This window comes from Chrysemys picta, chromosome 11, assembly GCF_011386835.1.
Source record: "Chrysemys picta bellii isolate R12L10 chromosome 11, ASM1138683v2, whole genome shotgun sequence".
Classification (NCBI taxonomy): Eukaryota; Metazoa; Chordata; order Testudines; family Emydidae; genus Chrysemys; species Chrysemys picta.
In genome coordinates, this window is record NC_088801.1 from 3,530,755 (window position 1) to 3,555,669 (window position 24,915).

Sequence of the window (24,915 nt, forward strand, 5' to 3'; positions counted from 1 at the left end):
GCCGTTGATCACTAGCCGTTGAGTCCGATGATCTAGCCAGCTTTCTTTCCCCGGCTACTAAACAGCTAGTGCATTCAAACCACTTCACCCAGCCCTGAAATGCAGCCACCTCTGATGTGGAGCATGGTAGCTGCTTAACAGCGACCAGCCACAAGGTATCATAGGTTAGGACAGGAGATGAGGCTGCAAACCATTGCTGGGAGTTGAAGCGGCAGGGTAATTTATGGGCTGCTTTGGCCAGGACATCAGGGCTCAGACCCCGACTTCACCAAAACAACATTTCGAGGTGTTTAACGGCTGCCTGCGGTTAGGCCTTGGTTGTTACGTGCCACCTCCAACAGCACCAGCCAGGGGCCCTGGGTTTAGGTCTGAGTCACAGGGAAGAGCCCCCCCCCGTGTTGAGTCACCCTGCGTCGGCCCAGATTCTCCTCTGATCTGAGTGCCGCCCAGGCCAGATGCTGCTTGGTGGTGGGATGCGGTTCTCTGCCTGTCCGAGGAGCGAGGGAGGGACTGGGGCGAGGCTGGGAGCTGTCCCTGGAGCAGGGCCATATGTGGCAATGGGAGGCTCGTGGCCAGTCCCCGGGAAGAATAGCTCAGCACACAGAGCAGCGCGGCGTGTTTACATCAGGGCAGAACAAGGTGTCCTGAAAGCAGAGCTGGCAGCACGGGGCGTGAGTCAGAGCGCGGCCTGGAAGCGGGAGTTGTGGAGGCTGCGGGAGAGTAGATAGGAGGTGTCGGCTGCTGGCACGGGGAGGGGGTTATTTATGGCCCTCGCTGCTATAAGTTGCCTGTTTGTCCCCAGGCAAGTATGTGGGGAATTTCACACAACATCCTCCTCCCTGGGACTTGCAATCATGACAACTCCAATTTCCTACCGCTGGCTGGGGGTGCCACAGTGAGGATTACACAGGAGCGGGGATGGAGTTCAGCAGCCCCGGCCCTAGGGTGACCAGACAGCAAGTGTGAAAAATCAGGACGGGGTTGGGGGGTAATAAGAGCCTAGAAAGAAAAAGACCCAAAAATCGGGACTGTCCCTATAAAATCGGGACATCTGGTCACTCTCCCCGGCCCAGAGAGACCCTGCTGCGTGAGCCAGCCGGGCTGCACCGTAGACCCCTCAATAAGAGTTTGGTCATTACGGATGGGCTGATCCTCTAACATCAGAACGGCCAGACTGGGTCAGACCAAAGGTCCCTCTGGCCCAGTGACAGTGGCCAATGCCAAGTGCCCCAGAGGGAATGAACAGACCAGGGAATCAGCAAGTGATCCATCCCCTGTCGCCCACTCCCAGCCACTGGCAAACAGAGGCTAGGGACACCCTCCCTGCCCATCCCTCGCACCCAAAGCGGCTGATGCGCTGGGCTGGATTCTCCATTGCCCTGTGCGGTCGTTTACATGAGGGGTGTAAGATGCTCCACTTCTCCACTTGCCGGCACCTCGGGGGGCAGGTGGCATTTTACACCTGCCGTATGCTCAAGCCGATTGGCTTTCTGACCTCTGTCCTGGCGGGCTGGACTCTGGGTCAGAGCCGGGCCCTCCCGCGGGTTCTCCAGCCCTTCAGTCCATTCCCCGGGTCTGCCTCGGGGAGCAATCTCAGCCGTCTCCCCATTGGATCCACGCAGACGCTGGCTGTTCCCTGCCCCTCTCCTCCATCCTTCCAGTAACTCCCGTGGGCCTTGTGACTTCCTTGCTGAGCTCGGCCAAAGCGTGTGAGGTTTGCGTGTGACGATGGAGGGGGGAGCTCCCTTGGGAAGCTGGGTTCCCTCCCCGGGGTTGCGGGCGGGGGTCGCTTGGATTGGCAGCACCACTCACCCAGGTGGCAGAGCTGGGCCGTGGCAGCCCTGGGTCAGATAACATAACATGCCCCAGACTCAGTGCTCCCGAGTCTAAGATCCCGCCAATCACACCTGTGGGGTCTGTTCCCAGCATCAGGCATGCAGCCACTTCTGGGCTGGGAGCCCCCGAGTGTTTGCTGTTCGGCGTCTATTGAAGGGAGGCATTGGTCCATTTAATTCTTCACTGTTTTCCCGGAGAACAAAATTTAGCTGGTGCCCAGACATGGCGGCTGCTCCATTCACCAAGCCGTCCCGACCCCTTTCCTTCCCTTCTGGGGTGAGAGAGACGGGTTCCTGTTCCGGGGCGGCAGGGACATCCAGTGCGTACAGTCCCCTGCGGCCCCCTCTGCTCCCAGCGTCTCTGGGCTCGGCCACCATTCAACTCAGGGTCCCAACTAATCTTTTCTCGTGTTTTTTTTTTCCTGTCTCCATTGTGGTGTTTGTCCCGTCTGTCTCTCTCCATGGCGGACTGTGTCTCCTCCCTGGCTGACCTCCTCCCACTCCTGCGCCCCTTCCCCCCCTCCACCTCCCCTGTCAGAGTACAACGCCAAACTCCAGGGCATCCGGCAGAGCACGAAAGCCCCCCATCCTCCTCTGCACCGACAAAGATCCTTCTCCTTCGCTGGTTTGTTCCGTTCCTCCTTCCTCTTTCGCTCTGCTCCCCCCTGCTCTTCTGCATGCTAGGTGGCTCCCCTTGGTCGCATGGACATGGTGTGGCAGAGTTTGTTAGCACGCCTTGTTAGGGGGTGGGGGAGCTGCTCAGAGTCCAATGGGGCAGGACGGTTTGATCCCCACCATGGCAGAGCCTCCCCACCCGACGCCCAGTCACAGGGAAATCCCCGTCTGTACCGCGGTGCCTCGCGGGACTGGATTCTGGGTAGAGCTCTCCTCCCACCTACAATGCTCCTTGTTTTTTCCTTGGCTTTCAGGCCCTTTCCCTGCTTGGGTGTTTGACTGGCTTGAGAGGGATGCCAGGGGCGCTAGATTCGGTCCGTTCTCAGAGGGCACCCCCGGAGTGGCTACGGGCACGCAGGAGGTCACTGGCAAAGGGAGACTTGCTTGCCCAGTTGCTGTGTGTGCATGGGGCGGGGCGGCACACAAAGGGTGAATTGTCCAAACCTGGGGGGAGGCTGGTGAGGGGCTGTCACCAGCGTGGGTTTATTCTGAGGTGGCACTGTATGGAAAAGTGCTGCAGAGAGTCCAGCGTTGAGCTTTTCTGCTGGATCTGGAAACAGTCGCTGAAGTCTCTCCAGGCCAACACGGACCCCCCCCCCCCAACGTCCACATGGCCCCATGCAGCCGTGTGTGTGTGTGTGTGTATGTGCACTCGATGGTTCCTCTCGCAGCGGGTCGTTGTCGGAGCAAAACCTCCAAACGGGTTGTGATCCGCTGTCCGGAGCGCACACGCACAGATTAGGGGGCTGGAGCACATGACTTATGAGGAGAGGCTGAGGGAACTGGGGTTATTTAGTCTGCAGAAGGGAAGAATGAGGTGGGATTTGATAGCTGCTTTCAACTACCTGAAGGGGGGTTCCAAAGAGGATGGATCTAGACTGTTCTCAGTGGTGGCAGATGACAGAACAAGGAGTAATGGTCTCAAGTTGCAGTGGGGAAGGTCTAGGTTGGATATTAGGAAACACTATTTCACTAGGAGGGTGGTGAAGCACTGGAATGGGTTCCCTAGGGAGGTGGTGGAATCTCCTTCCTTAGAGGTGTTTAAGGTCAGGCTTGACAAAGCCCTGGCTGGGATGATTTAGCTGGGGATTGGTCCTGCTTTGAGCAGGGGGTTGGACTAGATACCTCCTGAGGTCCTTCCAACCCTGATAGTCTATGATTCTATGTCTCGCAGGGGGGCTGTGCCACTGGGCCTGCGTTTAAAGCAGAACTTCCGAGTCCTCACTGCCGAGTTGGAGAGGTTAAGGAAGCAGCTTCTGGCTGCTTGTTTGACTTCAGTCTCTGGCTGGGGCAGTAGCCTGCTTGATGTTGGATTCAGAGCAACGTTTTTCTCACCCACCTACACTAGGATCCGCCCAGCTCCCCCTGGAACCAGTGGAAAGATCCAGTGGGGGTTGCGTCTGGCCCCTCGTGTGAGCAGAGCAGCTCGGAGAGGAGAACGGGAGTAGGGGGCAGGTGGGTAGGTGGAGGGGAGGGAGACTGGATGGAGTTTGGGATGGGTGTTTCTAGGAAGGATGCACATGTTGCAATGGCGTCTGCTCGCTTGCTGTGTTGGGCTGAAGCCTCGTGAATCTTCCGAGCTCGCAACACAAAGTGATTTGATGACATGTACAGTCACTGCCGTGTCTGTTTCACTATGATAAATGGAACGATGCCGTCAGCTGCTTCGGGCCTGAAATGTAACCTTGCTCTGGAATTGCTCTAACAGGGTAGGGCACCAGCGCAGACAGATTAGCAACCCAGGTGCGGAACCAGCCGAGGAAACCGGCTGCTTGCTAAACAGCTAGGACGTGCGTGAGGTCAGCCATCCATGGACAGGGCAGTAACTCAGAGGGCGAAGTGGCGGGGGGAGGGGAGAGGCAAATGAAACAGGGATGGTATTGCTGTAGGGTGACCATTCATCCCGTTTGGGCCAGGAAAGTCCCTAGGCATACTGGGATCTGTCGTCTCCCTTGGCTGTGCCACCGTATAACAGGTGTTCAAGACGCGGCCCAGCACGCAGCCTGCCATGGCCCTTGGGTGGGCAGAGTCCCGACTTCTTCACGTAAGTGGCAGAGGCATCTCCTGTGCTGCTGGCCAGTGGCAAACCAGGACCCAGCCGTCCTGACTTTTTTGGCAAAAGAGGGCATTTGTCCTGTTGTTCTTGGTTGGCAAGAGCAACTGGGACAAATGCCCATTTTTATCAAAAAAGGGGGGGAGGGCGCGGAGGACTGTGCGGGGGGGTGAGCGGAGATGCCAGCCCCGTGTGGGGGAGCACGGGGGGCTGGGCTGGAACTGGGGGGAGGAAGGGGTCCAGTGATCAGCGACCGATTTACATGAGCTGAGGCTCTGGCTTCCTGGGATTTAGCCCTATCCTGCAGAGACTCCAAACGGGGCAGAGCTTCGGTCAGTGGGTGACCATGGCCCCTCTGCATGGTGGTGACAGTAGGTTTTCGCATCAGGTTTCGGCTGAGGAAAGGTCCCTAGTTTGGCTGGCAGAGCACACAGGAATGTCTCCTTGCTGAGCTGGAGAGATCTCAGCGCTGCACGGTGGAGGGGGTCAGGAGCGCTGAAGTGTGATTAGGTGTCGAGGCGAAGGCCAGTAGTCAATGGATCTGGCTTGTGTTAACGAGCATCAGGGGGAAGCCGATTAGCCAAGGTGGAGCAATTCTTGGAGCACTCGAGAAGGACCTTGCATGGTGATAGGTTTCAGAGTAGCAGCCATGTTAGTCTGTATCAGCAAAAAGAACGAGGAGTCCTTGTGGCACCTTAGAGACTGACAAATTTATTTGGGCATAAGCTTTCGTAGGCTAGAACCCACTTCTTCGGATGCATGCAGTGGAAAATACAGTAGGAAGATATATATACACAGAGAACATGAAAAAATGGGGGTTGCCCTACCAACCCTAACGAGAGTAATCAATTAAGGTGGGCTATTATCAGCAGGAGAAAAAACAACTTTTGTAGTGATAATCAGGATGGCCCATTTCCAACAGTTGACAAGACGGTTTGAGTAACAATAGAGGGAAAATTAACATGGGGAAATAGTTTTTACTTTGTGTAATGACCCATCCACTCCCAGTCTTTATTCAAGCCTAATTTAATGGTGTCCAGTTTGCAAATTAATTCCAGTTCTGCAGTTTTTTGCAAACTGGACTGGGCGAGCTCCGGCCGTGCTGCCTTCCCTCCCGGTGCTTCGGGGCTGGGGGGGCTGCGGCCGTGACACCCACTCTGGGGCTGGGAGAGGGAGGTTGGGGGCGCTCCGGGGCTGGGGGGAGAGCCTGTGAGGGGGGGCTGGCGGCTGTGGTGGTGGGGCTTCTGGGCTCGGGCGGGGGAGAGCAGAAGGGGCGGTGCTGGTGGCTAGACTCCCCCAGCTGGCAGTTCATGCACCGCCCATGTCAGGGATGCAACCCCATGCTCTGGGTGTCCCTACCCTCTGATGGCCAGAAGCTGGGAGTGGACAACAGGGGATGGAGCACTCGATGATTGCCCGTTCTGTTCATTCCCTCTGGGGCACCCGGCACTGGCCACTGTCGAAAGACAGGAGACTGGGCTACACAGACCATTGATCTGGCCCAGTGTGAGTGTTCTTATGTAAGAAGCCAGGATACATCACTGCAGGCTGGTCTGGGCATACTGGGATCTGTTGTCTCCCTTGGCTGTGCCACCGTATAACAGGTGTTTAAGACGCGGCCCAGCACGCAGCCTGCCATGGCCCTTGGGTGGGCAGAGTCCCGACTTCTTTACGTAAGTGGCAGAGGCATCTCCTGTGCTGCTGGCCAGCGACAAACCAACAGGCAAAGCCGTTGCTGTGCGGACGTGCCGCTGAGCGAGCCCAGCCCTTGCTGTGAGTGAAGAGGGGCATGCTGTCTGTCTGCTCAGCATTTGCTCAGACATTTCCCCAGGAGCGGGGGAAAGACCATTTCATTGGAAAAGGGCAGTTTGCGAGGCCTGGAATCGCTGAGTGGCGCTTTGCTGAGAGCCCGCGTTCCCCTCTGTCTGACTTTATCGCAGCCGGCGAGCGTTCCCATTCCTGGCTCCCAAACAATGAGCCCCTTTTTCTTCGGTTTGTTTCCCGCTGGTCGGGAAGAGAAAAGACAGGCCGGGGCATTGATGGGTGCCCCAAGCGGGCCCGTCCTGCCCAGGGAGAGGTTGTGAAAGAGGGGTTTGAAATGGGCACGGCCTGGCATGGCCCAGCGTTGGCTGCTGCTGCGCTCCGGGGTGGGAATGGAATGTGTGCGGCGGGGGCAGGAGCTGCCTTTTGTGCTTCTCTGGCACATGAGCAGAGCGACTTTCCTCCGCTCGCTGCCAGTCCTTGTGTTACCTTTCCGCCCCTCACCGCCGCCTCTTGCTCTGCATCCCGACGTGTCCCCCCTTGGGGTCTTCAGCAAGTCACAGCCGGCCCCCCGTGGCCTTCCTCACTCTCTTCTTCTCACCAGGGAAGAATGGGGCGTTCCTGCACCTGTTCCTGGCTGGCCCTCTTGCTCAACAAGCACCTGCCTTGACTTTCCGTTGTGCTCAGGCGCTCAGAGTGGCTCTGAAGGCTGCAGAGCTCACAAGGCCGTTCCGGGGTGCAAGCCGTTAGCAGCTGGACTGCTGAATCCTTTAAGCCACTGTTACGCCCCCTCCGTATTCAGGTGCACTAGCCCCACGCCAGGCTTTTGATTGGGTGTGCAGCTCTGAGATTTAGGGAACCTGTGTGTGTGTGTTAGGGTGACCAGATGTCCTGATTTTATAGGGACAGTCCTGATATTTGGGGCTTTTCCTCGTATAGGCACCTATTACCCCCCATTCCCCGTCCTGATTTTTCACACTTGCTATTTGGCCACCCTGTGTGTGTGTGTGTGTGTGTGTGTGCACGTGCACTTGCTGGGGGCATCACACAAGGATTGCACAATTATGGTCTACCCTGGACTGGCCATATGCAGCAAAGTACCTGTGACGGGTTGGACCCCTTGGGATACCACTGAACCCGCTTGTTATGCCATGGTGGGCCCCCTTTGTACCTGTCTTGCTGAGCCAGGCTATTAAAGCCTCCCCTAACACACACACCGGGAGGGCCACCCCCAGGGGCAGATCAGCTCGGGGAAGACACAGCTGACGGGATTTGCTCCAACACTCTGGTGCTCACTCCTTTTAAGGGGTACAAACCCAAAGGTTTTATGAAATTCGCCCCCTCCCTCAATGTGGAGAGAGGTGTGCACCCTTCTTGCCCCCCCACCCCATGCAAAATTACAGAAACTGGGTATAATAATAAACACAACACATTTTATTAACTATAAAAGGCAGATTTTAAGTGGTAAAAGGGGTAACAGACCAAAGCAGATCACTAAGCGAATGAAATGAAGCACACAAACTAAGCTAGTTTCACTAAAGAAATTGGTTACCAATAGTATTTCTCCCCCTAGATATCGTTGCAGGCGGGTTGCAAAGTTTCTGTGATTCAGAGTTCCAGTTATATTCCTTTTCAGACTGGACCCTGCTCAGTCTGGACTCCCCCCTTGCCTTCCCTTTTGCAGTCTTTCTGCTTGGGCAGACAGGCCATGGAGAGAAGTCCCGTTTGCCTTCCTCGCCTGCCCATAAATTGGATTTACATAAGGGGGGAATCCTTTGTTTCCCAAACTTGCCCCCCTCCCCCCTTCCCTTCCAGTGGAAAGTTACAAGAGGTGCCAGGTAATGTTTAGGATCAGGTGACAAGACCACCTGACTCTGTAGGATCACAGCGTCCATGAGTCAGGGGAAGTATGGAGGGTCGGCAGGAAGGCCAAACTTTTCACAGTCCATTGTCCTTGCTGATGGGCCATGACCCCTCTGACTGGCTTTTCCATTGTGGTACCTGAAGTGTTAGCAGTGGGCGTCATCCAAAGTAGCATAGTGGGAATACAGATGTGTGGTCAATAGTCCTAACTTCAGATACAGGAATGATGCAGGCTCACAGATTGGATAATCACAGTCAGGAAATCAGAACCTTTCCAGTGATATCTCACAGGCGCCATCTGGCATAAAGTACATCTCGGTTATGTCGTATTCATATCATAAGCATATTTCCATAAAGAATATGGAATGACATGTCACGGTGCCCTCCTGGCATCACCGTGCATCAGTGAGGGCTGACGCTGGCTCATCCCATTGCAACATGCACGGCCTGTCGCGGCATCTCCATGCTGTCTGAGCCAGGTGACTTCCAGTGAAAGGGGGTGATGCCCGTTGAATGAAAGGGACAGCGCCCCCTTGAATTCTGGGCAGCGGCGTTAACTGCCTTCCCAGGTTCTGCCCCGAGTCCCATGGGGACCATGTTTGTGCTGGGTTCCTGGTCCCATTTTCCTATGACAATGGGGTTTTGCTGGGTAGACGCCTGACCCAAGCAGACCAAGCCTTGCAGACACACGTAACACGCAGCGCGCAACCAGTTGTGCGGAAGGGTAGTTAATGGGGACGACCTGCTGCTTAAAGATAAGCAGGTGTGTGCGTGATGGTCACCGGCGTGGGCACAGGTGGAGCTGAGCCAGGGGCCTCCTGAACTAAAAGCAGGGGCTAGTCCATCTTGAGTTAAAGACCCAAGCTCCAGCAGTGCGCAGGTAGTTCGGCGCCTAACTCCCATTGGTTTCAGTGGGACCTGAGCACCTAAATACCTTCAAGCTGCTGGGCCGTGGGCCTAACTAACTAATTGGACACAAAATGCTACTAATTGCACCAAGCAAAGGTTTTTTCCTTTCCATTCTAGTCATCCCGGGGGGTCACTTAACAAAAGGGGGTAGGAAGTTACCCCTGGAAGTGTGATGTTGTGAACGCTGGTTGTCCTCCGTTCAATGAGGACAGCATGGGCTCCGCCACACAGCTTCTCACGCCCCGGGCACCGTCCTGTGGGAAGCCTGGCGTGCCACCGCCCGCTCACGACGAGCTTTCTCCCACCCGGCCCGCACAATGCGTCTCTGACCCACAGAGTGGCTCATTTCCGCTTCGGTGGCTTCTTCTGCATTCACCGGCCCTGCAATTGCCGGTACGCTCAGCAAATGACCGACATGCGGCAGGCTCCAGCAGGCTCGATGGGCGAATTTGGATCCAAAGTTGCTGTTCATGGAATTTCCCAGCCTGCATCATTTACGTGGGCAAACTCCATTGGGGCTGCGCGCCAGCTTTCAGCTCTCTAGCCTCTCCCCAGCATGGTGATTTTGTGATTATCATCGTCACTGTGATTATTATTTAGAAACTCACTTGGAAAGGCTTCGTCTTTCAGCGATGAGCCTAAGCAGCCCGTGCCAGGAACTTGCAGCCAACTTCCTCCCCACTTCGTTAGCGGATTTTTCAAGATCTGAAGAAGGGGGCGGGGGCGTCAGAGATTCAGGAATAGTTCTCTGGAAGTCAGGAAGAGCCCGGGGCCAACCTGATGGCTTTTCAGAGGCCTCTGGGAGAGAAGTTGGGGTTCTCAGTCCATTTTCTAGTGCCCAATGTTATGCTAAATTCCTCTAGGCAGGGTCTATAAGGTGGCTCCCGAGAGGGGAGAGAGAGAGTGGCTGTGCGTGACAAACTGGACCGAGGCTGATGAAAGGACAGAGTGTATATCCGAGAGGACAGTAGACAGCCCCAGCTGGTCTCTAGCATTTTCCTGCCCGGCTCTGAGAACAGTGCTGAGTGTCGCTAAGCCGCTATGTGTGTGTCTGCCTGCTGAGGGTGACCAGGGGGAGTTACTGGCAAAGATGAGTTACAGGGGGAGTGCCGGCTGCATATATGTCTTTGGATAATGAGGGTGCATCTGTGCTTACCAGTTTCATTTTCAGTTTACTGTGTAACAGTCTCTGCATCTAAGGCACCTTTCGTCCCAAAGGATCCCACCGTGTTCGCAAACGATTTCTGCAGAGGTCACGGCCTTGAAATGCAGCCACCTCTGGGGTGCAGAGCTGCGCAGCAGAACAGGGACAGGAGATGGGGATGTTTTGGGCCCGGGCCAAACCCCAGCACTGACACAAAGTGCCCTGAGATCGTTAATATCCCCACGGCGCAGACAGGACCTCAGCTTCTTAAGCAGCCCCCTTTAAAGGGCCACGTACGCCAATGTCATGGGAACTCCAAAGCGGCGTCTGCCTGGACAGGATCTAAATGTGAGGTTCCTAGGCAGTAGGGAGAAATGGGTGTAAATGCGCCTCGAGCCAGCTCCCCATCCCCTCCTAACACCCCGGTGCAGCCCCCTCCCTGGCTCATTGATGCAGCCTGCTGCCCTCCCGCCCTGCCCCGGTACAGTCTTCTCCCCACCGCCCCGGGCAGCCCACTCCGCTGCCTCCCACTGGCTTGGCAAACCATTTTCTCATTCCCCCCACCCTGGAGGAAATGCACCCAAAGCATTCTGGGCAATTTGCAGGACCAGTCCAGCCCCCGTGCCCAGCCGTGCTGAGGGCTGCCTGCTGATGGCCTACTCATGTTGATGGGAGCTTTGTGACGGGTGCAGGTCCGTGGAAATCAGCTCTCTGCCTGGGGACGTTGTGGGAGTAAATTAGCATCAGCTCCTACATTGGTCCCTCAGTGGCCATCTGTAAATCCAGCACGTGAAACCCATAGCGGTCCCCTGGGCTAAAAGACACTGGCATAAGTAGGAGCCTTTCTTATGGTTGTGGCTGATTTCCCGGCCTTTGGAGTCGGGATTCCTTGGGCTCACGTCAATCCCGCGAGCCCTTTTAGAAATCAGATCAAACAACTTCGAGCTGGTGCCAGGAGCCCGTTCTGCCACGGGTGCCCTATGTGCAAATCACCGAGCCGCTCTGTACCTCAGTTTTCCCATCTGCAGAATGGGCGTAAAAGTCTTTCTCCACCTCCCAGCATGGCGCCGAGCGGAGCGTTAATTAGCTAATCGCCGTTGTGTCCTTAGGAGCGGTGCACGGTCTGGGGGAACGGAGCTAGGATCCCTGTCTTAGCAGAACAGCGTGCTGTAAAGTGATGCTTGCTCGGCGTGATTAGCGATTCCCCGCTCCTTCCTTCCCTCCGGGATTTCCCGCTGGGCCAGATGCTGCATGTTAGTTGGTGTCATTGCCATGGAGACAGCCGCCCTCCCCCTCTGCTAAAGTGGACATCTGCACTCAGGCGCTGGAATCCAGGCCAAACCCTGCTCCCTCCTCCCCGGTGGATTGCCACTCGCAGCGAAGAGCTGGGGGGCGGGGGGAGAACCCAGCCCTTAACGCGGCTCTGGTTCCCACCCCCAGCTTTACAAAGCCTGCAAGCCTCTCCCCAGAGGTGACACCTCTTTGCAGCCAGGCTGCTGGTGGGGGGGGGGGGGGGGGGGCGTGTGTGTGGAAAACGGGGGCTAGCGGGGTTGCAAACAAAGAAGTGGACTGGAATGTGCTCTAGATTCCTGGCACGGAGACCTATTTTCCCTGGCCAGGCTCTGAGATGCACTTCTCTAGGGCTTGTTCCCGTGGACGGGGGCAGGGGGAGGGCGCTCAGGCTGTGGGAACCATCCCTGGCTTAGTTAGTTGGACTTGCTCGGCCCCTCTGCTCGGAAGGGTCCCTTCAGGATGCCCACCCCGTCGCCGCCAGCCCGGGTCTCTCTTGAGCTCTGTCTCCCGTCTGCTGCTCCCGGGCCTTGCAGCGCGTTGTATGGCTGGAGCGTACTTTTCACTCTCGCTCATGGCTGTGGGCTCCGTCCGGTTCCCTGTCCAAAAGCCACCATCACAGTTGGCTCGGCTGCCTAAGCCAATGCCTGGCTAAGTCAAACTCCCACGCACTGCAGTGGCCTTCCAACCAGGCCCTGAATTGGTACCTCTGCTGGCAGCCTCCAAAGCAAGGTGGAGGATTGATCAAGAGGGAAGGGGTGGGCCGGTGGTTTGGGCGCTAGCCAGAGACCCAGGTTCAATCCCCTGCTCTGGCCCACATGACTTGTGTGGCCTTGGACAAGTCATTTAATCTCCCTGTGCCTCAGTTCCCATCTGTAAAATGGGGATAGCACCCTTCCTACTGGGGTGTAACAGAGATACAGGTGCTCAGGTGTGATGGGAATGGGAGATGCAAATTCTTAATGGTTATTTATGGTGCATTTTCCATCCCATTGGAGTCCATGGAAACGGCAGGTGCCCTGCGGATCAGGCCTTGCGTGTTACAAAGGCCACTTTCCCCATCATTGACAGGCATCCACCTCCGGGTGAAAGGCAGCTTTGTGCCTATTCTGGACGTGGGGCTTGGTGTGCGGGTGGCTGGGTGCTGTGGCTGGCCTGGGCCAGACAGGAGGTCAGACTGGATAATCTCCTGCTCCCTTCTGGCCTTAAACTCTATGCCGCTAACATCCAACTTGGTCCTGGTTCAGCGTGGGCGGACTGAGTTTGATGACCCCTCGTGGTTCCTCCTCCCAGCCCTCCAGGTCTCTGATCGTCCGGGCAGCACTGCAGCCGTGCAGGACAGCAAGGGAAGAGTTACTGTCTGCAGTGGAATTCCCGGGGTATTGGGAGAATAACCACTTGGCCAGGATGCCAGCGCCTAGCCTTGCTTTTTAGGAAGGAGCCGTACCTGGCTTCAGAACTGAGCTCGCGAAGTTTATGGAGGGGATGGTATGATGGGATAGCCTCATTTTGGCAATTCATTGATCTTTGATTATTAGCAGGTAAATATGCCCAACGGCTGTGATGGGATGTTCGATGGGGGGGGATCTGAGATACTACAGAGAATTATTTCCTGGGTGTCTGGCTGGTGAGTCTTGCCCACATGCTCAGGGTTTATTTGGGGTCGGGAAGGAATTTTCCACCAGGGCAGATTGGCAGAGGCCCTGGGGTTTTTTTGCCTTCCTCTGCAGCGTGGGGCACGGGTCACTTGCCGGAGGATTCTCTGCACCTTGAAGACTTTAAACCATGATTTGAGGACTTCAGTGGCTCAGACATAGGTCAGGGGTTTGATACAGGAGTGGGTGGGTGAGATTCTGTGGCCTGTGTTGTGCAGGAGGTCAGACTAGACCATCATAATGGTCTCTTCTGACCTTGAAGTCTATGACTCTATGATTCTTAGCCACTCAGGAGCCGTGCTGGCACTAACTAATCACCATAGAGGTCCATTTTATATCCAGCGGTGTGTTGCGTATTCCACCCACTGCACTAGAGATGCCAGAGATCTCTGGGGTTACCTTAGCCCTGACCTCGCCTACGTGGGACTAGCTCTTCCAGTGAATTGTAGGAGGGGAGAAGGGTCCAGGGGAGGAGGGGATCCCGGCTTCTTTGATGACCACACGTGATAAGGACTTTTGCTCGGTGTCTCCTCTGACCACAAGCCCCTCCTGCAGCACCAATCCCTGTAGCACTGTGCTGGGTCTCCACGCAGAGCAAAGGCTGTATTGGCAGTGGGCACGTCCGTTCCTTGGTTCTCTCCAGGTTGGCATCGGGGCGGCAGGGTGATTTCCCGCACATGCTGTGCCTATCCTGTAGGAATCAGAAGGCTCCAGCTACCTTAGTCTCTCTGCGGGCCCCTTAGGGCAGCACAGATGGCCCTTTAAAAATGGGGGTAAAGAGTCCTCAGGGAGAGCCCCGAGATGCCAAGGAGCTGGAGTCATCAGGTGAGGAGTGGCTCGTGCCTGAGATAAATCACCAACGTGCCAGCTGCCACGTGGCTCCCTAAGGGATGAGCCTGTTGCTGGGCATCGTCCTTTTTAACGAGTGCTTCCCGCCGTGTGCTTGAATTCCAGGGGTGGAGTCACGGGACAAGTCCCCGGAGGAGCCCGGACCGCTGAGCCGAAGACGCACGACCAGCGACGGCCAGTACGAGAACGGTCCCCAGGAGCCCGGCACGCCCCGGAGCCCCACTGCCCGATCGCCGGTCCACAGCTTCTCGCCAGAGGTGGTCAGCAGCATCGCCGCCAACCCGGGAGGGAGGCCCAAAGAGGTGCCTTTTTCTTGGTCTTTCCCCCGGCTGCTTTGTAGCGGGGCGCCTGGTAATGCGGACAGCGCTGCTGGAGGGGGACCTCGCCATTCAACCCCTGTTGCCAGGGGGTGGGTGGAGGGGGCTGAGGCTTGCCAGAGACCCACAAAGAAGCTGAAGAAAGCCCCTAGTTCTTTCTGGCAATGAAGCCCCAGCGTCCGTGAGCCTGGGTTGGTGGGTGGCTGAGGATGGGGCCGCGTTTGCCTGGGGTCTGCTCTCGCCGCGACTGACTCGGCCTCGCTTGCTTTCTTCCGCAGCCTCATCTCCACAGCTACAAGGAAGCCTTTGAAGAGCTGGAGGGGACCTCTCCACCCAGCCCACCCTCCAGCGGTGGTGAGATCTCTCCCCCAACCCCTGCCTTTCCTGTCTCGCCGCAAACCCCTTACGGTCACCTGCGTAAGTTCCGCGGCTCCGGGAGGCGGTGGGAACCAGCGGGCGGCTCTAGCAAAGCCAGATACAAGCAGCAGGTCAAGCAGCTCCGAATTCCAGACACCTGCCGCCATTTCCTCTCTTTCTCTCGTTCTCTCATCCCTCCACCCCTTTCCCACGGCAATTCCTTCTGTCACTTCTCTTCTCTGCTTGACACCGCCCTCCGCCACGCCACGCGCTGCAGATTGCCTTGGTTTCATTGTTATTTCATTTCGACAGCCGCGTTTTACAGATAGCGGGGTGTAAAATCATGGTCCTGGGGGCCCCTGAGGGCACGTGATGGAAATAATCGAACCCTATGTTGGGGGGCGCGCCCTTATCTGTCACGAAAGCACCCTGAAAATAAAACTATCGCTGTATACCGAGGAGGCTCCCATTTCAATTCGTTTCCCCTCTACATGGTATATGTGAGATACCACCCTGGCTCCCACCGCTTCGTCTTCTGAGTGATGGCTGCTGCATGATGCCAAGGAGCTGTGGGATACTCTCCGGCATCCTGACCCTCCAGAGCAACCAGCCTAAATCTCCGATCACGGCCGCGTGTCGTTCCAAAGCTCAACTCAGAGCAATCACTTCCGCAGCCGAGCCCCTCCTTCCGAGAGGGACCCCGGCACATCTCTCCAGAATCCCAAACCGAACGTCCTCCCAGCTCGAGAGTGTTAAAAAAGCAAATCTTTTTGGGGCGGGAAGAATCCAAACCGTTGGCTCCATTACCGAGCTGTTTAGGGATCTCCGCTCAGTCCCGCGTCAGCGGCAGCTTTTCGAGACAGCACCACTTTGAGGTGACACCTCCCAGTCTGACAAAGCCGGGAGGAGGAACTTTCTCCCATTCAGATCCAGCACCTGCTACTAGCTCTGGACGGGAGAGTTGATTTTAAACCAGTGACTTTTGGGGCGGGGGGGGTGGGGGCACAGAAAGGCTATTTTAGGTCAATTTGCGTGGCTTCCTCCGAGTCCTGGACAGTTGGACTCATGGTAGCTAAGGCCGCTAGTTTGGAAGGTGGAAGGTTATGAAAAATAGTCCCGATGCAATTGTTTTAAAACTCCCTGAAATAGTCCCCAAAGAGGGTTTCTGTAGCCCCGAGACGGGATACATGCTGGCCAGGAGTAGGATAAAGTTGGCATCAGCCCTTATTTGGGTTGATCTGCTTTGACCAAGGCAAAAAGTCCTTTGTACCACGCCACTGACAAGCTGTGATCAGAGCCCCAGTGCTGTTGGTACCGTACAGTCCTATCATGCAAATATTGTCCTGGCCTCAGAGAGCTTAAACTAAGGACTAGCATGTTTCCCCCGTGTACCTAGCTGAAGACATGCTGTGTGTGCACGTGTGTATATTGCATGGAATTCAACTCCCTTTAAAGAAGGCCCATTTTGGGTTGACACTGTCCATTTAAATCCATTCACCGTTAATATCCGGATGGCCAGATAGGAGCCCATGGCGTGTAGCCGAGTGCAAGGTGAATCCCCTTTACCTGAACTGAGTTGCAGATGGGAAGGGTGAATGACAAGGGAAGTTAGATGCTACTTAACATGCAGGTGCTCTGCTGAGCCTGAGGTAGGCAAAGGAGGTTTCAGCAGTTGCTTTGCTGATCCTTGCAAGTTGCTGAGAAAGTCTGACCCTCGAACTTCCTGCTGCATGTTCTGACCTCCTGACTCCTCCAGCTGAGCATGCATCCTCCTGGCTAACCCTTGATAACTTGGTGGTAGGTTTGGAAGAAGTGAATTCCGCTTTGACCGGTTCTGCCGCTGTCCCAGTGCCACAACGGCACGGCTGAATCAGGCTGCACGAGCACGATGCATTGCTGAGCAACTGGGAAAAAAAGCAACGGCCACGTTTGATAGTCCTATGTATTTATAAGTGCAATAGCAGAGCTGAAAATGGATTGAGATCAGGGCTGGCTTTAGGCCGATTGGCCCGAGTCCCCTGAATCGGGCCCCGCACCTAAGAGGGCGCCGTGCCCAGTGACCTTTTTAATATTTACTCACCTGGCGGCGCTGCGGGTCTTAGGCAGCGGGTCCTTCACTCGCTCTGGGTCTTCGGCGGCACATCCTTCACTCGCACCGAAGGACCCGGAGCCCAAGTGTCACCGAAGACTCGGAGTGCCGCCCGGTAAGTACAAGCCCCACGAATCGGGCCCCGCACTTACTAAAGCCGGCCCTGATTGAGATGCTCTGGTCCCGATCAGGAGAGATTTTCCAACATGGCAGTCACCTCCCAAACTATATTCTCCACGTCTCCCATCTCTGAACCTTGTGGATGTCCCACGGCCTTAGACTAGTGCTGGGCAAAAATTTTCACTCAAAACTTTTTTGGGGGGTGAAAAATGCAGATTTGGCGACACCAAAACCTTTCCCAAATTCACGTCAATTTAGTCAAATTGTTTTGATTTTTTTTCAGCATTTTATTTTTAGGAGGGTTTTTTTGCCCGAAACGTTTCAATGTTTTGGTTTGAAATGACTTTTCCTTTCCACATTTCCTTTCATTTTATTTTATAAAAAACCAAAAAACCTTTTCCAACAGTTGAAATTGAAACGTTTCATCTCGGGTTTCATTTGAAAAAATGAGTTTTCTGTTCAATCCCAATACATTTTTTTTGCATTTCCAGCGAACTGAAACATCTGTGATTCGCTCAGCCCCCATCGGTGGCTGCAGTTGCTACACCACCAAGTTTAGCAGGAGAGTTGTTTTTAACCCCTTTCCCCTCAGAAACACACGTCTGGGCAAGGTCATCGCCCGTTGGTGATGAAGGGCGAGGGTGTGGCTGGGACGTTCGGCTGCACTTTGAACGCTCAGCTGCTGCAGGGTGAATTTCAGAGTGACAGGTTAATCGTATAGGCTTGAGATGTGCCCTCGGGGCAACATTTCTTACCCAGTGCATAACAGGGACTCTTTTGCATCTCATCCCTGGCCAGCTTCTCGACCAAGCAGGCTCAGGTGAACTCCCGAGCAACAACAGAGCTGAATCTTTTGAGGTTTGCCTATTGCTGCTACAGACGGACCCATAGGGAGCCCCCCGATCCAAACACCCCCCCCAGGTTTGGCGGAAGTGCACTTATGAACCAGAATCCCAGCTCCAACTGCCCACTTTCCCATGAGAGGGAAATCTGAATCCTCATCCAGATCAGAACCTCACAGCTGGGGCTTCTGTGGTTTGTCGGACGGCGGAGACATGAGTTAATTTCATTTCCGCTAGGAGAGCTGGTGACCATGACATCGCTGCTCACTGCAGGCTAGATTTCATGATGGTTTGGGGGTTAAACCCATATCCTTGCATTTGGCTCTGCCGGATTTCCCCCCCCCCCCCCCTGTGCAACAACCCCCAGCCATTGAGAAGCGGGCCCAGCGCATTTGCGGTAACACTTGGCTGGAACGTCTTGGCCCGTCCGTGGAATTGCTTGGTTTCCCAGTATCTCATCTGCATTGAGCAAACAGTTCTGACCAACGTCGCAGCCGTGAAAACGTGAGCTCATGAGGACTGGCTTTTGTTTCCACGCCTGCCTCCCGCCTCCTCCCGCTGCCAGCGTGGGTGCCCGTCTGAATCTGTAAGTCAGAAGGTTGAAATGCAAGCAGTGGATAAAGCTAAAGGAATGTGTCAAGTTTCCTTTAGGGAGGTTGGAGCCTCATTTGTCTCCTTGTTTTTGCTTTTGGCAGCATTCCCACACCTCTTCTGTGTCCTGAGGTCTCTTCCTCCCAGTTAGAAAGTCTGAATTGTTTCGAGCTGGTAAAATGCAGTGTCAGGGAGATAGAAATCAACGGCAAGAACTCGCCCCCCCCAACACACACACTATAAAGCCTTATTTGTGAGACTTGTAGTACGCGCATCTCACATATACATCTGCATCCATTTGCTCCATCACTCCCTGCTTCATATGTGTACCCTATATATAGTATGTGTGCTATATATATATATACACCCTCCCCCCCTTATACGTACATACGACATACCAGCCTCTCTCTATATAATATATACGTGCAATAGAGCTATGGAACACATGTTGTGTGCATTTGTAAACAGGCTGGTGGGTATGTGACACATGTGTTGCTGCACATCTGGCTGGTTTTCCAGATGTGTATCTATACCATATGTGTGAAAGTTCATGTCATGGGCACCGTTTAGGTCTCTCTACCAGAACGAATCCCGTAGGTAGAGCGAATGCTACGACGTAAAGTGTGGGCCCTAAATTAGTTTTCCCAGGGGAAGATTAGGTAATGGGCCTGTTTAGTGAGCATGGTGGTTTGAATTGATGAGGGCCGTATTCTGTTCACCGGGGTGAATCTGGAGTATCTCAGTTGAAGTCAATGGAGCCCCTCTGGATTTAGATCTAGGGGATGGGAATCGGAATCTGGCCCACTGTGTTTATGTTAATATCAGTCCGAGTCCAGATGAAATGCTGCTGTTCTTGGAGGCATCTCTGGCAAACTGTGCCTTGAGAAAATGAGCCTCTCCCCGCAGCAGACACATACTGGGCGGTCTCGTGTTTTGGAGTGTGGAAGTCAGGACTCCTGGGTTCTAGCCCTAGCTGCGCCGCCAACTTCCCGAGTCACTGCAGGCAGGACGTGTTACCTTTGTGTGCCTCAGTTTACCAACCTGTCCAATGAGGGGAGTGCAGCTAAATGCCCTCATAGGGTGTGGAGGTGTCATCAATTAAGCGTGGCAGGGAGTCTGAATCAGTGAGCGTTGGGGAAGGAGCTTTGAGATCCCTGGATGAGAGGCGCTGAGGCAATGGAGGGCGCTGTTATCCAGCCAGGGGGCTGTCACTTTGCCGACTTGCGCAGCGTTAGGATTCCTGCAAGCCCCGGGAAGTCATTCCTGCTGGTGGACTGTCCCTAATGGTGGCGATGCCAAGATGCTCTCTCCTCTAGGAGGCAAGGCCTTCAGGCTCTCAGCACACTCAAGCAGGGATTATGGGCATCAAAGGAATTTGTAATCCTGCCCCGCCCTCTGGGCCCCTCAATCCATCTTCCTGCAACTGCCCATCAATCATCAGCAGGGGGTTTCTTCATCTCCCCCCGTGTCTAGGTTCCCTCCGCACGCAGCCGGCATCGGGGCTGGCCGAATCACCGTCTCCATAAAAGAGAAGCCAAAGGTGTCACTTCTAATAAGGGGGCCTGCTCTCGGCTCCTGCATTCCTGGGGTTTCTGCAGGCCAGCGGGCTTAAGTGTTTCCAGTTGCACATGCACCTTGCCAGGACATAATGACAGTCATTAAGTAGCACACGTAGCGCTGAGGCTATAAACTCACATTTAGTAACAACCGAGATGACTCTAGGATTTATTGCACTTTAAATTTAATTCCTCTTTTGATACCATTGGGTTTATTTCATTTCTTTTGCCTGACTACAGTGCGCTCCCCACCCGGCCTGGCCAAGACCCCGCTGTCTGCATTGGGACTGAAGCCCCATAACCCATCCGAGATTTTGCTGCAGACAACGGGAGGTAAGCGAATGGGTGGGGACGGGGGGCTGGTTGCAGACGGAAGGTGCTGGATGTTAGGGCCAGTTCATCCTGGCATCTTATGCCCCTCTCGGCTATATTGAATCCAAGAATCGTGCCGCTGCACAGAGAGGTCGAGAATGCATTGTTTCTCCAGGGGCTTCTGCTGAGGCTGAATTTGCAACGTTAGCCCGTCAGGGTCACTGAGGCTGATTGGGTTCGGTCACTTGTGTGTGCACCCAAGACTTTGAGATGTATGCTACTGGACACCAACACTGTGCCTCAGGGACTGCGGCCAGCAGAGGAAGGATCTTGTAGCAGCAGTGGGGTTGAGAAATATGCCTGTCGATTATAAGAACATAAGAACGGCCAGACTGGGTCAGACCAAAGGTCCACCTAGCCCAGTGTCCTGACTTCTGACAGTGGCCAATGCCAGGTGCTTCAGAGGGAATGAACAGAACAGGGTAATCATCAAGTGATCCGTATGTATTGGTATACTAAATTCTGCCTTAGCGCAGGGGGGTCATAGAACCAAAGGGTTAGAAGGGTCCACCAGGGTCATCTAGTTCGACTCCCTGCCAAGATCCAAGGATGGGCTAGCTAGATGACCCCTTGAGGGCCCTTGCAGGCCTAGAACCAGGTTACACTCATCCCTCTGGGCAGGTTGTCCCATAGCTGCATACCATAGGAGTTCCTTGCATTTGCCTCTGAAGCAGTTGGTGCTGACTACTGTCACTGGCCTCGCTGGACATGGGGGGTGTGATCCAGGCTGGCTAGTCCTACGTTATCAAACAACAAGCTTCAAGAAGGCAAGGGACATGCTGTCCGGTAAAGTGGTCGCCCATCACCACCAGCGCTTTGGTTTCTACGTCACCCTCTCTGTCTGGGTGAGAACCCGCGGTCCTTACTCAGGGTCAGCGGCCCCTGCTGGGAGCTGTACTGAAGGAGTGGATGAGATTGTTGGGATTTGGCTGTCTATGGCTCCCCCTCCACCCCGACTCCTCGTTTCTCCCTCACTCTCTCCGCCTTTCTGTAGCGGTCTCACCTCGGCGCAGTTCAAGAGAGCTGGTGCTAGAGGAAGTGCAACCTGCCAGTTAAAACAATACCCAGAGCATCCTCTGTCTCTGCGTGAATCCCCAGGTCCTGGCCTGTGACAGCTGTCTCGGGGACAGATACCAGAGCCCAGGAGCTGTCTTCTAATCCAGACTGATCCCAGCTCACCAGCGCCGCGCCTCCCCTTCACAGGCTTTCAAGAGCTTCCTTTACGGCCTGTCAGGAGCCTTGTGTCTATCCTGCTAATCGCTGTCAGAGAGAAGCAGAGACTAGAGGTTACAATAAGGAAAGCCCCCTGGGGGACCAGTTCTGGGGCTGTAGACACCAGCTTTTCAGCCGCCAGCATTTTTACAGCCAGGCGAGAGATGTGGAGCAGCAGAGAGTTTAACAGCAGAGAGGCTGATGCATGCCCATAAGAATCGGATGGAAAACCAGCAGCACTAGGCATGTTCCCAGTGGGGTTTTCTCAGCACACGGAGAGCCAATCAGTGTAGGCCCCAGACCTGCCGTCTGAACAGGGAAGGCCAATGGCTTCTCAAAGGGTGGAGGGAATCAGAATAATAATTAATAACAACATCCCGTTTGGACATAACCCCGCTTCCTGCCTAGGGCTTGTCAGTAGGGAAAGGTTAGCGGTGAAGCCATAGGAATGATACTGCCAGGTGAGTGCTAAGGGCCAGGTGAGTGGTAAATCAATGGGTTTTAGGCACCTAAATACTTTAAAAAACCTGGACCTCTTTCCTGTTTCTGTGGCAGCTCAGGTGGCTTGCACACATGTAGGTATTTACCAGGATGAAAAAGCAAAGAACATTAACATAGATCTCTCTCTCTCTCTCTCTTTCTTCCCTTTGCATCACTGTGTTTCCTTCTCTTCCACTGTCTGTCCTTCCCTGCCTTGCTCCTCCATCTCCCGTCTTTCCCCCTCAGAGCTAGATGGGGAGGCAGTAGTTGAATCTGATGAAGGTAAGAAGGGATATTTTCTCTTTATTCATGCGAACTCTTTTGGCCAAAAAGAGAAGCTGAACTGCTAAGCTCATTAATGCTGAGACATCTGGTTGGCTTGATTTGTGTGGTATGCAGAAGGGTCAAAAGTGCATACAGGACTGTACCGCAGTGCGGCCCGCCAGGGAGTGATACGTAGGAGCTAATCTCGAAGCAAATAAATCCAGGGTAGAGCTGCCTGAAACTGAAGTGTGCAGGAAAATGATCAAATATCCAGGAGTGGCACTTCAGCCTCTGCTAATCGCTGTTCCTTGTGCTCTCGGATCACTTCCTGTCGCACTGCCTTCTGGCAGGCGGTACTTCCTGGAGTGCCGTTCCCACCCCAGTGTGCCGGGAGGTCACTGCACTGGCTTCTGCAGAGGTTCGTTCTGAAACCCAGTCGGGACGGTGCCATGAGATAGAGCCGCAGCAGTGGGGTACACTGCTCTCTGTCCTGCCTGCACCCCCCACAATGGGGAAGTACTGAGGCTGACCACTGTTCTTTTCACCTTGATCCGTGCTTCCCTCCATGTGTAGGCAGCCAAGGGACATACCTGGGTGAAAGGGGAAATTTTCATAAGCGCCTAAGTCCCGTTTTCAAAAGTGGCAGAGCGTAAGGCTCGAGAGGACTAGAACCCGGGTTTGCAGGGTCCGGGTGAGTGACATTTCAGGCCACCGCCAGGTAGCGGTAGCAGAGGTGTGATCCATACAGTATAAACCCTGGGGGCACTACACGCACCTGGCCTGCTGCGACAACAGACGCTGCTCTTGTGCTCTGACCTTTGGCCCTGACTCCAGCTCTGACCTTAGGCCCAACTCCTGGTTTCTGACTCCGGCTGTGACCCCTCGCTTGACTCCTGCTCCAGCCACCAGCTCCTACTCCTGCTCTCACCACTAGGCATGACTCCTGGTCCTACCCACCAGGCCGGACTGCCACATCCTGGTTGTGGAACCGTTGGAGAACCATTGACTTTCAATAGGGCTTAGAGTATGTCTACATGGCAAAAGCTGCGCATGGGCTAACCTGCCCAAGCCAGCTTCCCTCCAGCTAGTCTCAGTGAAGACGGCAGCACGAGCTTCCGATTTTCAAAGAGCTCATTTCCAATTCAGGTCCCAAAATAAAGGGCCACATTTCCTTAACTGCTAAGCCCCCAGGAGCTCCCATTGTGACCAGAGGGATAGATTTCACAGAGGTCAGTTCTCAGCGACTCCTTTCTGTGACTGATACCCTAAGGCCGTAAGACTCCCAAGCTCTGTGCTTTTGCTGACCCGAGGGGAGTGAAAATATAAGCAGAGACCCAGAGCTCAAGTTCACGAGTTTCAGATGCCGCGACGTGCTTTAGAAGAGGTTCACTTGCGGTGCAGTTTGTGCTTTCGGTGGTTGCTGCCTCTCCAAGCGGAATGGCAAACATTGTTAAACAAGAACGTGCCAGTGTTTATAGGTAGGGGACATTAGCTTCAAACGAAACATAAGCAAGCGCCTTGTGGATACAGAAGTTAAGAGCTTGGAATCCACACGCCTACACAATCCGTGCTTTCCTAGTTACTGTGTTGCAGCCAGATGGTGAGGCTGTGATTGAGATGGCACTGTCCTGTTTTCAGTCACTTCTGAGTTACTCCTTGGGCTGCGTTTTTTGTGTGTATTTCAGTCCCGTCTGAACCTCTCTGGGGAGTTTCAGAAGAATCTGTCCATTTTTGCTGCACCCAAAGCAGGCTTGGCAACCTCTCATGATTTTACCACAAATCTTTATTGTGGTGTTTGCCTTAAAGACCCAGCTCTTGGAGTCAGGAGATTACAGGACAATTTCAGCTTTAATTAAAAAAACAAAGTTTCTCGTCCTCGTGGCTGCAGAGAAAAGCCTAAAAATGTGGCAAGAGCGGGTTGCAATTTTTGTTATTGTTCAAAATGTTTTTCAACGAGAACGTGACATTTTGGTCAACGTGGCATATTCTGTGGTTAATATCATTTTTCAACCATTTTCCGCCCATTTTTCATTTTAAAGAAGGAAAATGTTCATCCCAAAACAGAATATTTTGGGAGTTTGGCTGAATTTTTTTCAGCCAGAAACAGACAAATGTTTGATTTTTCAGGTTTTCGGTGGTTTGACATAACCCCAAAATCCCTTTGAAGAAAAATTTGGATGAAAATGAAAACTTTTTTGTTTTGATCAAAATTGCTTTGCAGACCAGGTTTAAATGTGACCTCTACAGTTCAAAACCAGAAGGGAAATAAAAAAAGACATGAGATTTTTTAAAATACATTCTTTTAAAGCCAATTTCATGGGTTTTAGAGTCTGACTCATGCGCTTTGAACACTTTGGGTTGGCAGTACTGCCTGGCCATTACAACATTCTTTCACCCATTTTCTGCATGACTCAGATCATTTGAAGTGTTGTGTTTTAAAACCTAGCATGTTCTGGCTCCTGAAAGAGGACCAATGCTTTTGCCACGAGGAAGAAATTAGCTGAGCGAGTTGACTTTTTTTGAAAGAAATTTTTTTTGATAGAAAAATGCCCTTCCCTGCCTAAAACGATGTCTTTGATCTTGTCACTATGTTGTGGGTTTTGTGCCTTTTTTTCCCGTACTTTTTCTCTAACACTTTTGTAAAAAGTTTCTGTTTCCCCAAAACCAGTTTTCAGCAGATG

The 24,915-nt window shown here is 54.0% G+C and overlaps 1 protein-coding gene across 21 annotated transcripts in view; it reads left to right on the top strand.

The window, feature by feature from the left end:
• TNS1 (tensin 1) overlaps positions 1 to 24,915 on the top strand; it is a 251,427-nt gene that overhangs the window by 191,699 nt on the left and 34,813 nt on the right. For 11 of the 21 annotated variants that reach the window (XM_065561395.1, XM_065561381.1, XM_065561385.1 and 8 more), the window contains 5 exons: positions 2,374 to 2,460; positions 14,140 to 14,336; positions 14,630 to 14,768; positions 20,147 to 20,239; positions 22,217 to 22,252. The exons of 1 other annotated variant lie outside the window; for it this stretch is intronic. In XM_065561395.1, the coding sequence (XP_065417467.1) occupies positions 2,374 to 2,460; positions 14,140 to 14,336; positions 14,630 to 14,768; positions 20,147 to 20,239; positions 22,217 to 22,252 (552 nt within the window). The remainder of the gene's footprint in view (positions 1 to 2,373; positions 2,461 to 14,139; positions 14,337 to 14,629; positions 14,769 to 20,146; positions 20,240 to 22,216; positions 22,253 to 24,915) is intronic. 9 more of the 21 variants (XM_065561384.1, XM_065561382.1, XM_065561387.1 and 6 more) reach the window with 9 other exon arrangements.